Source organism: Pollicipes pollicipes, unplaced genomic scaffold (assembly GCF_011947565.3).
Source record: "Pollicipes pollicipes isolate AB1234 unplaced genomic scaffold, Ppol_2.1 Scaffold_1600;HRSCAF=1878_pilon_pilon_pilon, whole genome shotgun sequence".
NCBI lineage: Eukaryota > Metazoa > Arthropoda > Thecostraca > Pollicipedomorpha > Pollicipedidae > Pollicipes > Pollicipes pollicipes.
This window is the reverse complement of record NW_023595962.1, coordinates 10,762,250-10,779,436: the sequence shown is the minus strand read 5'-3', so window position 1 is coordinate 10,779,436 and position 17,187 is coordinate 10,762,250. Positions and strand designations below refer to the sequence as shown.

Below are 17,187 nucleotides of genomic sequence, written 5' to 3'. Positions count from 1 at the left end.
ACAACCGGCTTCGTTGATGTACTTGATGTGTTCGAACTTGGAATCGATGTCAACAGCGAATGAGAATATCTTATGACCAGCACATCACTTTTCCTTGACTTTTATTTCCTTACGCAATTGGCCACTGATTTATTGATGATTTCCGTCGTTCTTGCGTCGTCCTGATGGCGGCAGCTGAGGTCGGGTATCGCCAGAGCACACCATCTGATGACTGCAAGACTTTAGCATTAGCCTGGTGTCTGTGATATGGAAATCAACACGTGAGGTGGGAAAACCGTGCTCCCACAAATACTCTCTGGCTTGTCGTGGCTGCTCGACCACTGGTCTGAGCGGCGATCTAAATGGCGATTACGAATGCTGCTCTTCTTATATTAATGTGAAGATTTTCATATTTCTGCTGTCTGTTAACATAAATTTGCGTCGCTTGGTTTTTGTGAACAACGCTTGAGCCGACTTTTCGTTAAAAACCCTTTAGAAGCGGTCTGATATAAGCAAATCTGGTCTTTACGAGACGAAGTCTCAGAAAGCCTAGAATTGTCCATCCCGGTGGCTCAGTTGTTTAGAGTGCCTGCCTTCCGATCTACCCACCCATGGCAGGGTGGGTTTGAGCCGCTTCAGGGCGCTCGCTATTTGCCCTTGACAGGTATGGCCTGCGGCCGGTGGCAGCGGTCGCGCTAAAGGTCAGTTGACGTCAGAGGGCAGGACGGACCGCGCCGAACATTGCGGCACGTTAAGCTTTCGGCGCTAAATTCTGCTGTTGCCTGGAATTGTGCGATCGGATGGTGGGGCTTAGGGCTCATACAACAAGCACTGCTTAGCATGAGCACTGATCCCAGAAATCCATCCACTGAAAAGGTTCGGATCAAATTTATAAAAAAGTAGCGGGAGGAGGATTCGTTACGCACATCCTGGCACATGCCTGCTATCCGCCCTAGACGCTGGAATTTACAAAACCGCCTTGACAAAGCCGCCCGAACAACGATAGCCGCCTTGCTCTCTCTCCTCTCTCTCCTCCTCTCTCTCTCTCTCTCTCTCTCTCTCTCTCTCTCTCTCTCGCTCTCTATATCTCTCTCGCCTCTCTCTCTCTCTCTTCTCTCTCTCCCTCTTCCTCTCTCTCTCTCGCTCTCTCTCTCTCTTCTCCTCCTCTCTCTCTCTCTTCTTCTCTCTCTCTATTCTCTCTCTCTCTCTCTCTCTCTTCTCTCTCTCTCTCTCTCTCTCTTCTCCTCTCTCTCTCTCTTCTCTCTCTCTCTCTCTCTCTCTTCTCTCTTCTCTCTCTCTCTCTCCTCTCTCTTCTCTTCTCTCCTCTCTCTCCTCTATCTCTCTCTCTCCTCTCTCTCGCTCTCTCTCTCTCTCTCTCTCTCTCTCTCTCTCTCTCTCTCTCTCTCTCCTCTCTCTCTCTCTCTATCTCTCTATCTTCTCTCTTCTCTCTCTCTATCTCTCTTCTCTCTCTCTCTCTCTCTCTCTCTCTCTCTCTCTCTCTCTCTCTCTCTCGCTCTCTGGCTCCCTCCCTCTCTCCCTCTCCCTCTCCCCTCTCTCCCTCCCTCATCTCTACCCCCATGACCCATACCTCTTCATATGCTGCAAGACGACGCTGGCCAGCTGTCACCCAGGTTTCGAGCCAGTGGAGGCCCTTCCAGCACCGTCCGTGTACTCCCACTCCAAGCGCCGCTGACACCAGCCGGTACCCGCAGGCGGATGGTTTTCCCATTGCGACAATGCAGGGCGCCGCAACGAGGTCATTAGGCCGCTCCCCGCAGCTGCGCGCAGAACCAATCAGCAGCAGCGCGCGCGCCCGTCTCTGGCGGGGACCCGCTGTTCACCGCAATGGCGCGCCTGACCGGGTGGAATCTCGACAATGGGGGCGCGTAGGCGCGACCACGAATCAGACTGAGATAAATCGTCACTGTTGAAAAGGTGCTAGATGAATTCAGGTCAACATCTGTCCGTGAAGACGTTTGGCGGTCGGGACCAGTAGCGAGCACCTGCGAATTGTTGGGTGTTGGGGGTGGGGACTCTCGACAGCAGCTAGTTCGTCAGTTTGTGCTCATGACGTAACCGACCACATAATTTACTAGCAAAAACTGCTTACAGACCGCCCGTGGCAGGAGTGTAGTTAAAATATTCCTCAGGGAGAAGTACCCAATACGTACTGAACGCAAACAAATTTAGACCGAATTTCTGCGGAACGGCTTCATGTTTAGTGTAAACCTTCTATGATAAGACAGCAGTATTAGCCTTATTTCTCGGATAAAAACCAGGAGAATTGAGATATAGTTGGGTGGACTTTTCGGCAATATGCCGAAAATCAATGAATTCACTTCTGCCATTGTTTCGATAAAGGCATAGTGCCGAAATATCAACCCAACTAATCTCCATTCCCCTGGTTTTTCTCCGACGAATAAGGCTAATACTACTGTCTTATCTATGTGAATAATGTCCCTCGCTAATGCACCGAACAACTTAGACAAACCTTCTATGAGATGGCAAAGTGAGAAAGGCACCGCTGATTCGCAAACGCGAGTTTCTCTGCACACTCCTGTGGCGCTCCCATTCTTCTCGGACTCTTTCACAAGGCTCCTTGCTTACCAGTCACAAGGAGTGATGAAATCGCTTGGAAATCCCCCACCTCTGCATGCATAAATCCAATTTTATATCACGCTAGAGCGATATTGCCGCGTCGCTGGCGATGCCCGGTACGAATCTGATTGCGACACGTGTTCTGGAAGTGAGAGGGCTAAATCAAGATTGGCCAAGTTCCTTTAAATATTTAGCTCATTTGGCACAGAGAATGCGACACCATAAGATAAAACAGCTGCCCATTAATTTTACAAATCGACAGCATTGCCTGAAGGTACTAATTCATTCTGGTTAGCTCCCTAGCACCGACAGTGGTTCGCACAAGCTTCGGCTGTGCATCCCGCCCTCTCCCGGTATGTTCGGGTTGGGGCTGACGGGAGAGACGAGAGAAGGGTCGTTCTGTAATTCATGCACGCTTTACAACACTTGCTTATGTCTCAAGTCATCTCGGTCTCTTGACAGAGCAGCTAGATAAAACAGCTGCCGAAGACAGCCGAAGACACTCGCTGTTTACTTTGCACGACACATATATTTGCCAACTAGCTATCTTGCTTTTTGGTTGGCAGCTGTGGTCGATGCTGTTGGACCCGATTTGGGCAAAGCCTGTTATTAAGTTTCAAACTAGGTCATTGACCTATGCTGACCTTTCTGAGATCGCAATATCATGTCGGTGCTAGAATCCAGCGCTGATCGAAAGAGTGAGGTACGAAAAAGAAACACAAGTAAGCATGGTTCAGAAATCAAGGCCATGTAAGTTAGTGAGATGGTTATCCCAATGTAACATGTTCGGTTGGTAGTTACCAGTTGGGGTCGTGTAAGTGACATTATGATGTTGGTGTGGCAAATGTGGCTGGGAAATATCAGCCATGATGCACTGTATTTTAGAATGCGGTTGAAATTAGGTCAGTGACCTTGTGATGCATTTTGAACTTTAAGGTCGCTGTTATGTGTAAAAAAGTGCTACAGTTAGATCATTGGCACCCAAATTTACGACAATGGTGGTACTCAAACGGATAGCACGGGAAAGGAAAGCCCAAGGTCAGGTTGGGTTAGTGACCAATGACTTGACAGCATGATGACCTATGATGACCACAGAATGTCATTGAGGTTCAAGTGATGCTATATCGTTGAGTGCGCAAACTGGGAAGGTCACAGGAAAACTCAGTTACGTTGCATTGTTGGAATGCTTCCAGTTTATCCATGTTTGTGTCCGACATCTTCAGATTTAAAGTGTTTTAGATCATTTGTTTGACAAGACTTTGACTGAAAAATATCAGAACACCCGTGCAATTCCTGTAAGACAAGGCGACACTTATTTCTGATGCCGCAGGAATTCTCCCCAACCATCCACAAGAACTGTTCAACCGAACGGCAGGATGAACGTGGTGCTATCCAGTCTTGGACGTTCTCTTGACACGGTCTGCAGACAACGCATGCGTCACCAAATTTCGAATAAAAGAAACGCACTCTGACATATCCTTGCAATTTACATGTGTACATCCAAGACCCACAAAAAAACTCTAGAAATACTCTAAGACATTAGCTACGGTGACCTGTGATCCACATCACGGGCCATCCACCGCAGTACGGACCATATCGCGCATAAAGGCCAAAGCAACGGATATACACAGGCTAGTTTTAACTTAAGTCACAGAGGGTGCTCCACATTTGTGAGGTGTTTTAACTCGGCATTGGCTAGAGGTCCAATTTGCCCCCTTCCCCCCGCCCAATAACCGTAATCATTAAAAATGCCTTGAATGTCGCTGCAAAATTTTCAGTACTTCTACACCTTGTGTCAAACTGACAACTATAAGATCATGATAGATTCAAAGTCAGTGATGTCGGAGTGCCGTTGTGTTTGCAGATTTTTGTACAAAAGCGTATAGATGTAGGCAAAAAAAAGAAGCCACAGAAGCCAAGCGAAAGAGCACTTTTAACATATGTAAAAGGAAAATGTGAGCAATTTATTTCATCATTTATATGCCTTATCCTTGTGTTGTTTTAATGTATGCAATGAAATATTGGCATGCCAGACAACAGAAATATTGATAAAAAGTGCACTCAACATTTTTGGTCTCACACTCAAAATTATGGAGATATGAAAAAAGACTCCTAAACACCATTATGGGCGACAGCAATAATGAACTTATAGCCTACACATATACCCATATTTTGGCCCCTCTCCTGGTGTTGTTGCAAAATTGCCCGTGGATTTAAGGCGCTGGCCTGTGTTCACATGCTCGATAGTGACACTATTGTTAAAGTGAGTGTTCCACATCGGTATGGGTTTTTTAGCTGAAAAACCCATCTTGAACGCATTAGGTGCAGTTCACAGCCTTGCCCTACTTGTCCCGGCATTGACCGGGGGTCAAATCTACCCCCTGATTTAAGCACAAGTATGACTTGAACCATTGACCGGAGGGGGCAGATCTGAACCTTCTGCTCATTTTACAAAACGTCGGCCGTATCCAAAAATTTAAATCGCAATCGATGGCGCCATGGCGTGCAGTCTCATACAAAGAAAATATACAAAACATTGAGTTTAGGTGCGTATCAAGGTCACAAGTCAAGGTCAAATAAAACGAAATTTTCCCTGGAATATCCGACCGCTTCCACAGCACATTTCACTTATAAGCACATTTTGGTATATTTCTTTTCATGAAATTTGAGCCATCTACACGCTAAGTGGCAGAGCTTAGCCGCAATTATGGGTATAAGACACATGGGCAGGAGCTGTTACCTGTTCTTAAACCGTCCAGGGTCAAGGTCAAATAATTAACTTCGGTGGTGAATAAACGGTTTGATCGATTTTCGCGTTGTTTTCGACAGTCCAGTCCTGCCGATAGTGCTACCTGACACCCTTCAACGCAGCCGCCAGTCACGTGTCGTTGGTTTGCGTGTGAAACTAACTGATAAACGACTTCCGCCGCCCAGTCAACGTGTCGGTGCGGCAGAGCTGAGCCCCGCCGCTCGCCGCCGCCGGCCGGGCGCCTCGTTACGGGCAGCATGCACTGTGATTCATTTCAAGCCATAGCTCAGTCATTACTTCAAATTTTTGCTTGAAACTTTGTACACACACCCTTCATAGCTGTGTCTAGGGCACCTATTTTCCTGTTTGCAAAGTTTTGGGTATGAGACCAGAAAATATTGAGTGTACTTTTCACGAATATTTATGTTATTTGGTATACCAATATTTCAACGTTTAACAAACATTGAAACAAACGACGATGAGGCTTATGAATGATGGACTATTGGCTCACACTTCTCGCTAACGGATGTAAGATATATACTTTTGTTCAGCTTGTGTGTCAATTTATATTTGGCTGTGTGCTTTTGTGAAAAACGGCAATCATGACGTCACTGTGACATCCCTAATGATTGATTTGCTATCTTTTCACAGTTGTTATGGCGGCGCAATGCATATAACTCCTCAACTGACAACTATTAAAAATTTCACAATGATATCTCGAGGCGTTTTTTAATTATCACGAATAATGGACGGGGGGCAGATTTGACCCCCCTCAGTCAATGCCGGGTCAATAAAGGTTAGGCTGTGACCTGTACCAAATACATTCAAGATGACTATTTCAGCTCAAAAACCCACACAGATGTGTAACACTCAGTTTAAGAGTAGTGCCCTAATCGAAAATGTGACTACAGGTCAGCACCTTAAGCGCACGGACAGTTATGCTGCAACACCACGAAAAGGGCCAAAACACAAGTACATAACAATCTTTGCTTCAGCAAACACGTCCAGCACCGCCAACGGTATCTATTGGCAAGTTGAAGTACTACAAGTGAGTCAGTGTGTCGGTTAGGGTGGCAATTTTCCACGGCCAGTTTTGTAGCACTGCTGGCGTGATGCAAACGTTTCATGATGCAATCAAACAATAACGTACTGAGGAGCATATGTACGAGGTAGTGAAATTTAGTTGTCCTAAACATTCTTTTCAATTCAAAAGCATACCAGTAATGTAAAGTGAGTTTATTTCACCATAGCTGATGCTTGCTTCAATATTTTTGGATGTGAAACATTCCTTTTAACCAAGCTATCAACCAGCATCCAAACCCCGAAAATCTTCCAACAAAACAAAACAAATTATGATATGCCTCGAATCATCCTATATCGACGACGAATAATGCTGTCAGGTAAAAGATCCCTGAAAACTGGCGGCATAGAATGCAGAGTGGTCAGGTCCAATCCAGGACCACCTAAAACCGCACTTGGCGCACGCTAACCTGTACAGACCAACGTGGCCATCAGAAGGGGCAGGTGCGTCGCATGTGCCTCCGGATTAGATAGCATTTCAACTCAACCAATACACTCGTCCTCAGCAAAAAAAACAATACTTTTGTGTGTCCTCGATTGTCCTTGTACGCCCATTTGCCTGGGTGATTTGTATCGCTCTTGTGTTGTCATCTGTTGCCCTATAGCTGTCATCAAGTGTTCCGTTAATCGCGATGTACGGAATGTTTGTCAGGTTCAGATGATCAAACCTGTTAGAATGCCTCGGCATATACAAACTTTTGCATAAGTGTCCCATAAATGTCCCACGTTTCGGCTTCTTGTCGTGCTTTGTGTGATTTGTTATGGTCCTACCATAAAATGTGCATTTTAAAACTTACACAAGCTTATAAAACCTAAAAACTATACAACTCATAAAAATTATGTCTGTCGCAAGAACACAAAGGTGCGCTAAGTTAATGTTTTTCACTCGAGTTTAAAACTACAGCCAAGACTGTCAGGTATGATACTGTTCTCTTCGTGCTCCAGCGTTGAGAACAGTTTTTGAACAGCCACACTGCAGCTAGATCATTTGCTCGTCAGGTACGCAAAACATGAAAACTAATACAGTTGCTCGCTGGCTCATATCATCCCTCCAATGCATTTTACATTTATAGCGAAAGGGAGCAAGTGAGAAGGGGCAGAACGCAAAAGAGAATAAAAGAGGTAGTACGCACGTAGTTTAGTGGTCGGGACAGTTGCCGCGAAAGCGGGGATCCAGGTTCTATCCCCAGCTAATCCCCAACTTTTCCGTACGTACCAGATGAGCAATGTCATCTACCTACCAAGAGTTCGTCCATGCTCTGTCCAAACAGGTGGAGTACGGAGAGAAAACAGACACCCCATACGTAAATAGCTCGTTGGTCGTGGCAATCAACTGACCTTCACTGTAGCCTGCTTCCGTCTGTTCGTGAAAACCAATGAGAGATTACAGCACCATGATGAGCTGACAGTGCACAATATCATTCCAGGGAAATCATCAAGCGGCTTCTGGTCAATTGGAAGTACGATTTGTCGTCGGTGTTCGTCAGTGAGAACAGTGACACGCTCACCAGCTCACCGCCGTAAGTGAGACATGCTCGCCGTTGCCTTCCATGCCGGTGAGGCATATACGCCGCTTTTCCAAACGTTTAAAGTGAGAACGACGCCAGCATCGTAACCAATAAGTCAGGTCATCTGTTCAATATCCCTCTGTGCTGCATTTGAAGAACAAGGAAACCAAAAAGCAATACTAATGATGCAGCGGCATTAAACAGGAGGCATCAACGTGAAAATGAACGACTTGCTGGTGGGCAGGAATGTGCCTGGATCCTAAGAGTGGGTCCAGGATACCATGGAGTGCCATGTTTATGGGATCCTGGGATCTGTTTGGGGTTTCCAGGCACATGTTGGGTGGTGATATTCAGCGATACATTGTACATTGACATACAATACATTGAATACAGCTTTTACCTTTGGCTGCACCATTTGTTTTTGTCTGGTAGCGCGGAAAATGCAATCGCTTTTGTACGGAAAAGCTGTGCTGCATCGCTCTTTCATACGGACGTTGTGATTCCTTGAGTGTTGCGTTCTCACGCATCTACTTTTTTGACGCTTCCACGTGGGTGGGTGCGGAGCCGTGTTGCAATCATGGCTCTGATCGCCCATGCCAAACGAGCCATCTTTGTAACCACGGCAGTGCGTCTGCATAACAGTGGTGCCTTCAAACCCAGTCTGGAATACTGTGCCTGTAATCTCAGCCGGCTACAGCTCAACTAAGTAGCTCAAAGTACACGTCTATGCAGCGCTCTAGAGGCTTACGTTTTGTTGCAACAGTTAGATTTTGCGGGCCTTGCTTTTTCGCTCGTGAGATTCATTCAGCTTCTTGTACTCAACATCATGCCAGATGACGACAGTGTTGACGGGCCGTAGATTGGAATTGGCTTGATGACAGATTTACGGGTATCGTCCGTCGTTCTTCTACACGCCGTCACCACTTGCCATGTTCATGCCACAGCTCCGACGTTTGCCCTCAGGCAGAGCGACGCCCAAAGCCCGTCTTCATCGAATCCCCGAAGCTACCAGTCGCCCTTCGCTGCCCGCGCCCGCCCATCGCCGACCCAGCCCAAGGCCAGTCGGGACCGGCCGCCAATCAACTTCAAGGCCGCCGAGCTCAGCGCCAATCAGGGCTCGATCCAGCGTACGGCCGGCGGTTTCCTCTACTCGGCCCCGCCTTCCGAACAGCAGCGCAGCCAATCGGGGTACAACTACGACACCCCCTCTAACCGGTCACCTGGGAGTGAGTACCCACAGGACAGTGCAGCGATGTCGACGTGCGGCAGCGGCTGTGACGTCACTGGAGGCGGGCGCTCGGCACCGACTGACAGCATGCGGCATGATGGCACGGCGGGGCTACAAGCCTGCGGACCGGAGCAGCTGTGGTGGCGCAAACGGCATGAGATGCGGGATTCGGGCTAGTCGGAGTAGCCCGCGTAACCTGTGTTTAATTGCGTGTTTGATGGTGGTCCTTTTGAACAATCCGATCGGCGCTTGACGGTCTCACTGGCATCGTCGGTTAGGCTGGGCGGACCGTCGGCTGTGCTGGACGGCCTCACTGGCATCGTCGGTAGGCTAGACGGTCTCGGCCGGTGTCGTCGGTTAGGCTGGACGGTCTCACTGGCATCGTCGTTTGGGCTGGGCGGACGTCAGCTGTGCTGGACGGGCCTCACTCGGCATCGTCGGTTGGGCTGGACGGTCTCGCCGGTGTCGTCGGTTAGGCTGGACGGTCTCACTGGCATCGTCGGTTGGGCTGGGCGGACCGTCGGCTGTGCTGGACGACTTCACTGGCATCGTCGGCTAGGCTGGACGGTCTCGCCAGCATCGTCTGTTAGGCTGAACGGTCTCGCCGGCATCGTCGGTTGGGCTGGACGGTCCCAACGGCATCGTTGGTTAGTCTGGACGGTCTCGCCGGCGTTCTCGGTTGCGCTGGACGGTCTCGCTGACGTCGTCGGTTGGGCTGGACGGTCTCGTCAGCATCGTCGGATGAGCTGAACGGTCTCGCCGGCATCGTCGGTTAGGCTGGACGGCCTCGCCAGCGTTGTCGGCTAGGCCGGACGGTCTCGCCGGCGTTTTCGGTTGTGCTGGACGGTCTCGCCAGCACCGTCGGCTAGGCTGGACGGCCTCGCCGGCGTCGTCCGTTGGGCTGGACGGTCTCGCCGGCGTTTTCGGTTGGGCTGGACGGTCTCGCCGGCGTTGTCGGTTGGGCTGGACGGTCTCGCCAGCATCGTCCGTTAGGCTAGACGGGAGAAGCGAAACCCGATAGCTCAGATTCAGTGGCAGGTAACTTCCTAAAATTATTAGAATTCAATTTGTCCGGTGACTGGTGAATTCCAGCATCTCGGCACCGAAACCACTTCGCACTCTTGCACAAGTCAGCTGAATGTTTGCCACTTGGAAGCTACTACAGTTACACAATCGTTACACCATAACGTTGGCGTGGTAACCAGACAGGGACGAACATGGCTGCATGCGCCTGCTTACACAAGAGTCAGGTCTACATCACTAATGCTGTCTAATTGGTGCGCCCAAATGCAGTCATGATGACGTCACTCCACGGCGTCAAGCTGATGTCTTGTAGGTCGGTTGGACGTCGCTTGCCGTTACGGTTGTCAAGCCCCAGATCAGGTTTCAACTACACACATATTCTGGGTATGAAACGTCAGTCACTGCTGATGCTACAGTACCACAAAGAAAAGGGCAACTTTAGAGGTTCTCCGTAAATTTTGCTACCCACTTTTGACTATTTTCTAACCTCTTCTCTCCCTGGTTACGCACTGGTTACTCCTGGCGAACCCTTGCCACTTGGTTAAGCTGTGTTTAGCGTGATGTCCCCAAAAACGTAGCTTCTATTTTGGATATGGTTAATGCAGAGATGCGAAAAAAACGTGCGTGTCGATTGTCAGAACCGAAAGACAACGGCATCTGGCTGTTAGACTTGAATGCTTCGAAAAATAATTTTGCGTGGTTCGTAACCACGCCTGAACGTAACGATACGCGATAGTAAGCAAGCGAATGTTTTATCGTTCCTGGCAGTCTAGCAATGTCAAGTCAGTGATGTCAGTCAGATGATCAGTTGAGCTAAATTCCTGTCGCCCGAAGTACACAAAAAAGACATGATATGCATGGAGCATGCAAGTACAAATGTTTGCTCACATGAAAGCGTATGTAAGGGTGCTTTGCTCTGCATGAATTCCAGGGACTTGAATTTGGTATATTGCGTAGTATGTAGATATGCATAGAATTGCAGGTGTTCAGCTGACCTTGGCGGAACGTTATTCGTTCTCACCGGCGATGACCGTTTTCTAAGGTTACAAATCGTACTTTTCAACATCACGGCAAGGCCTGGGTCCACAGTGTAAAATGTCACGCCGGCTCGTTCAGCTGTCCACATCGCGCACATGATGTTGTGGAGAGGGCGAGCAGATTGTATGCGCGTCACACAACAGACTCATAACGTCGGGGATTTTTACTGACCGTGTTTCAGGTACGGTTTCTCCATCGCCCGCCAGAAGCGCCAAGCGGACTCCTCCGAAGGTTCTCAGCTCTGCCCCACCTCAGGTAACTTGCTGAACAGGTAACTCGCTCAGGTAACTCGCTCAGGTACTTCACTGAACAGGTAACTTGCTCAGGTAACTCGCTCTGGTAACTCGCTGAACATGTAGCTTGCTCAGGTAACTCGCTCTGGTAACTCGCTGGACAGTTAACTCGCTCAGGTAACTCGCTCTGTAACTCAAGTAACTCTGTCCCACCTCAGGTAACTCCCTCAGGTAACTCGCCCCGAACTGAGCCTGACGACTGAACTGAGATCTTAGTCTGAAAACTGAAAACTGAGTCCGAGAACTGAACCTGAGAACTGTGTGAGAAGTGAGCCTCAAAACCGAATGAGAACTTAGTCTAAGAACTGAGTCTGAGAACTGAGTCTAAGGACTGAGTCGGAAAACTGAGTCCGAAAAGTAAGTTTGAGAATTGACTGAGAACTGAGCCTCAGAACTGAGAACTAGACAGAGAACTGTGTGAGAACTGAGAACTGGGAGGCGTCACCCGGCATTGAAGCAACGTGCAGTGCGGACGGCTCTACGAGTCCATAAGGCACAAACAATATGCAAGCTTCATCTCCCAAATAGAGGGGCGAGGCTTCCTGAACAAAATTTGCAAACTCCTGCGGTCTATGAACCAGAATTCGCTGTCATCAGGCTGATGTGACAATTCGATCCAATTTGACGTGTTTTTGAGAAACGAGGTGCAATGCCAAGAACACTGTGCGCCTCCGTATCTTGCTGGGGAGGATCAACGCCAATTACGAGTTTTTAGTCCGCTCGTATGGAAATTGAATCTACTTTCCTCAATAACCTCGACGGGTTGTGGTTATTCAAACATCCGGTATCCTACGTTTTCTATCTTTCCTATCCTATCTTATCTTTCCTATCCTATCCTATCTTTCCTATCCTATCCTATCTTTCGTTTTATAGAATAAAGCCCGCTTAATATACGAACGCCATGACATGCTCTTTACTGGCGCTTTTTTGTGTATGTACTTGCATCAAAAAGAAAGGAAAAAGTATGGTTGTTGAATTATATTTTTCAGCTACTTCAGCTTTGATGGGTTAGAATTTTCTGGCCTGTTTTTGCATTTTGGCGATATTCTTCAGCAGATAGTGCGAAATTTGGGTCTACTCATCGCGACTCAACACTGGATCTCCAGGATACCAGTACAGTATGCTAGTCATAGCATCATGGGGGCCTAAAAGATTGTCCGCACTCTTAACTGATTTTGATGTACTATGATGATCGGTGATGTGTTCAGCTTTATTTTGGGAAGCGGGTGTATCAATATTTGTGTACGTCCCGGTGGAGCCATTTTTCACTATCTGGCGCATAATGTCACCAAGCTGCAAGAAGCGGCCAGACATTTCTCACTCACTAAAGCTGGAACAGCTGAAAAGCATCCTTCCACAAATACCCAGCGCTTAAGAAAAGCAAAACAACAGGGCAAGTATAACTGTGTCGACAAGGAGAGACAGACGCTTTGTCAGGACATATATACACACATACATAAATGAATGAATAACTATATATATATATATATATATATATATATATATATATATATATATATATATATATATATATATATGAATACATATTCAAGTTTACAAACGCATATATACATACACGAATATATATATATATATATATATATATATATATATATATCTCTCTCTCTCTCTCTCTCTCTCTCTCTCTCTTCTCTCTCGCTCTCTCTCCTCTCTCTCTCTCTCTCTCCTCTCTCTCTCTCTCTCTCTCTCTCTCTCCTCTCTCTCTCTCCTCTCTCTCTCTCCTCTTCTCTCTCTCTCTCTCTCTCTCCTCTCTCTCTCTCTCTCTCTCTCTATCTCTCTCTCTCTCTCTCTCTCCTCTCTTCTTCTCTTCTCTCTCTCTCCTCTCTCTCTCTCTCTCTCTCTCTCTCTCTCTCTCTCTCTCTCTCTCTCTCTCTCTCTCTCTCCTCTCTCTCTCTCTCTCTCTCTCGCTCTCTCTCTCTCTCTCTCTCTCTCTCTCTCTCTCTCTCTCTCTCTCTCTCTCTTCTCTCTCTCCTCTCTCTCTCTCTCGCTCTCTCTCCTCTTCTCTCTCTTCTCTCTCTCTCTCTCTCTCTTCCTCTCTCCTCTCTCTCTCTCTCTATCTCTCTCTCTCTCTCTCTCTCTCTCTCTCTCTCTCTCTCTCTCTTATCTCTCTCTCGCTCTCTACTCCTTCGTCTCTCTCTCTCTTCTCTCTCTCTCTCTCTATCTCTCTCTACTATCTATCTATCTATCTATCTATCTATCTATCTATCTATCTATTTATCTATCTATCTATATATATATAGGCGGGGCTGTCCCATGGTCGATCCAGAGGCCCTTATGGGAATGCATCATATGATCTAGGTTCCCCCCCTGATGCCTCCTAACCCGCGTAGTTGGATACTGACGCAGGAACCCACATTGACGCAAAAAGATCCCTGATCGCCGCAGGTGGTCCCATGATTGAAATGCAGATCCCAGTCGTTCGGGCCCTTCAGGCTCTTCAGCCTTCCAATTTGGCCCTAGGTCTATGGTCCTGAGTGTTCGTCGGTCCCTCTTCGGGCCTTCTCAAACAAGGCCCGTGACCGACTCGCAGTCACCTGCCGACACATGACCCCTGACCTCTGGCCGGCACAGAGGCCCTCATTGTTTCAGGGATCCAGACTGTTGCAGTTCGCGGGTTGCGGCCTTGCTGTTGTTTGAGAAATGGGCCCCCAAGCCCCAGACCGGCACGGAGCCGACTGTTCGGTGTCGGTAGCTTCTGGCCGGCATAGAATCCTGCATTGTCTCTGGAGTCCTCAACTGGTGCAAGAAGCCCTCTGACTGTCATTTGAGGGCCCACTCCCATGGGCCAGGGCTCCTAAATATGACCCCAGCCATCTATTCCTACCCTTAGGCCCTTCAATCGGACTATTGATCGTCGGTTCCAGCGGGCCGTCCGGTCTCTCTTCGGGCATCCTCGAACACTGCCTCTCACCGATTCGGGCCCCCTTGCCAACACAGGCGTGGCCCCTGCTTGGGAAATGTGCCCTCAGACCCATACCGACACGGAGCCAACTGTGCGGCACTGATGGTGTCTGACCATCATCTAGGCCCTCATCGACCCAGGGGGCCCCCGATCGGCGCAAAGGGCCCCAGGGCTCTCGGGGCCCCTCAGGGACACGTACCCTTGTGCTCCTTGCCTCCACCATTACACAGGGCAAGCGAAAAGGACCCAACACCAATGTGATGGACTCCTGAACGATCGGGAGCGTCCGGCGTGTTGCCGCGTTGCCATAGCATGTTGCCCCTGGCTAGAGCCCCGGCCAGAGTGCAGGACCCTCCGAGCAGACGAGAGGAGCACAGTGTCCCTACACAATGGCCCTGATAAATCAAGAGTGCCCCGGCGTGTTAGCTAGTAGGGCCCAACAGCAGCGTGGGGCTCTCCGACCAAATGCAAAGAGATCAAGGGCAACATGGAAGGCTCCTTAACGATCGGATTGACCTGGCGAGTGAACACCAGGGCCCCGGGAACAGTGCAAGGCCTCTGGACAATCTAATGAGACCCACAACATCTCTAAATAACCACCCTTTCAATCAGCGAATAACTATTTTTGTCTGTTCACGGGCCCTTCACTTTTGCTTGCGACCATTCTTGGTCGTCTGGAGGCCAAACACGTCCAATTTGATTGTGCTTTGTTCTAAAAAAAAAACTACGTTTGCACGGTTGGCTACGGGCTCCTTTGGAGTCGACGGGCTCCTTCGGGCCCAAAGGGGCATGGCCCCGCGCCCCCTCCCCTCTGGATCTGCCACTGCATAACAATGTATTCCATGAACCCAAGATCATGGGTGGGTAAGACGTCAAATGACGTAGCGCTCGTCTTCGAGAGTAGCTCCTCATGAGCAAAGCTCAAAACACGACAAATTCGGACCATCTGCCATGCCCTCTGATTGGTTCTCAGGCCAGTTCGTCACGCCAAAGGCGGGGCTTAACAACCGCGGCGAGTGGAGGTTCGTCGTCAACATGGAAGAGCTAGACGTGCGCTACACTCAGCTGGTTCGCGCCGAGCGCTGCATGTGAGTCCACCGGCCGGGCCGACCGACCAATGGCGACACGCCTCTGAGGTATGACGCTACAATGACGTCGGAAGTCCGTGACGCTGTAGGTCAGCTGTGTGATCATCTCTCTGCTGTGGTTTTAGCATTGCTCGATGGACCTTGTGACGGGAAAACAACGCCGGCCTACCGATGATCATAACGCCGGCCTACCGATGGTCATAACGCCGGCCTACCGATGGTCATAACGCCGGCCTACCGATTATCATAACGTCGGCCTACCGATGGTCATAGCGCCGGCCTGCCAATAGTCATAACACCGGCCTATCGATAGTCATAACGCCAGCCTACCGATGGTCATAACGCCGGCCTACCGATGGTATTATATTTGTCCAAGGAGTCCTTATCTATACGTTGAAGAAGACCCACGATTCTCCCTTACCTCATTATATTAAAGCCTCAGGTTCAACGCCATGGTAACGACACAGGCCTCTGGTGATGACACATTGCACCTGTAATTCTGAGATATCTGGGGCAGGCGAAGATGTGGCAGGAGGCAGAAAACCGGTACTATGTCTTGAAAGAGTTAGCCTTTTCAAAATAAATTTACGTACTATTTTTGTGTTCGGTGAGAGCTTATAGTGTTTATCTTTCTGCTACGTATGACAATGTCTTTATAAACTAGAACTGGCCGCAACATGGAACGGCGTCCCTAGAAAGCCCGCTTTTTAACTATAGTCGGCGATCCAGTATGTAACACTAGGCTACAGCGAGTTCATCAGTGTTAGTTTAAATCGTTCGCTTGTGCCTATGATTTGTTAACAATTTGATCAAACCTTAGTGGCATTTATCGAGTCAATGTTGTGAAGAAAGCATCCATGGCATCTAATAAGATCCGATATTTTTCCAGGACGTATGCATAGTGCCGGGCCAAGAGCGTTAACTCTCGTGAAGATCACGGGCCACCCATCTGTATCACATGCCTTGTTCTGTGACGTCTGTGGTGACCTCTCCCTGCCACCCACCTTGTCCAATGACCTCTCCATGCCCCCTCTTGTCCGTTGCGGTCAGTTGTGACCACTCCCAGCCACCCCTTGTCCATTGAGGTCAGGTGTGACCGCTCCCGGCCACCCCCTCGTCCGGTGACGTCTGTGGTGACCTCTGGCCCGTCCGGTACCATCTTTGATGACCTCTGCTGTTACCCCAGATCGGACCGCTGCTTGGGTCTTTGCACAGTTCCTGCGGGCATGGCGGCCACGTGCCAGCAGCAGTACGTGCAGAAGAAGATGGTGGGCCTTGACCCAAGTGGCTCGCAAGTCTACACCGACCTTTACTGGATACCGCACTGTTGCGTCTGTCAGATTAGCTAGCCGCCGGCCGGGCTCGATCCCCGCTGGAGAGCGGGCGCCGCCGGCCGGGCTCGATCCCCGCTGGAGAGCGGGCGCCGCCGGCCGGGCTCGATCCCCGCTGGAGAGCGGGCGCCGCCGGCCAGGCTCGATCCCCGCTGGCGACCAGACGCCGCCGGCCAGGCTCGATCCTCGCTGGTGACGGAGCACCGCCGGCCGGGCCCGATCCGCGCTGGTAACGGAGCACCGCCGGCCGGGCCCGATCCGCGCTGGTGACGAGGTGCCGCCGGCCGGGCGGAACACGACAGGAGGAGGAGGGCGCGGGGAGGTGACACGGCTCGAGTGGGGCGCCGTC

The 17,187-nt window shown here is 49.5% G+C and overlaps 1 protein-coding gene across 1 annotated transcript in view; it reads left to right on the top strand.

The window, feature by feature from the left end:
• The window catches only part of LOC119089721 (protein spaetzle 5), a 40,868-nt gene extending 24,005 nt beyond the window's left edge, over positions 1 to 16,863 (top strand). Inside the window, exons 4-8 of the mRNA XM_037212534.1 lie at positions 7,834 to 7,926; positions 8,878 to 9,102; positions 11,385 to 11,458; positions 15,393 to 15,507; positions 16,694 to 16,863. Coding sequence (XP_037068429.1) covers positions 7,834 to 7,926; positions 8,878 to 9,102; positions 11,385 to 11,458; positions 15,393 to 15,507; positions 16,694 to 16,856 — 670 coding nt within the window. The 3' untranslated portion in view covers positions 16,857 to 16,863. The remainder of the gene's footprint in view (positions 1 to 7,833; positions 7,927 to 8,877; positions 9,103 to 11,384; positions 11,459 to 15,392; positions 15,508 to 16,693) is intronic.
• Positions 16,864 to 17,187: the final 324 nt, after the last annotated feature.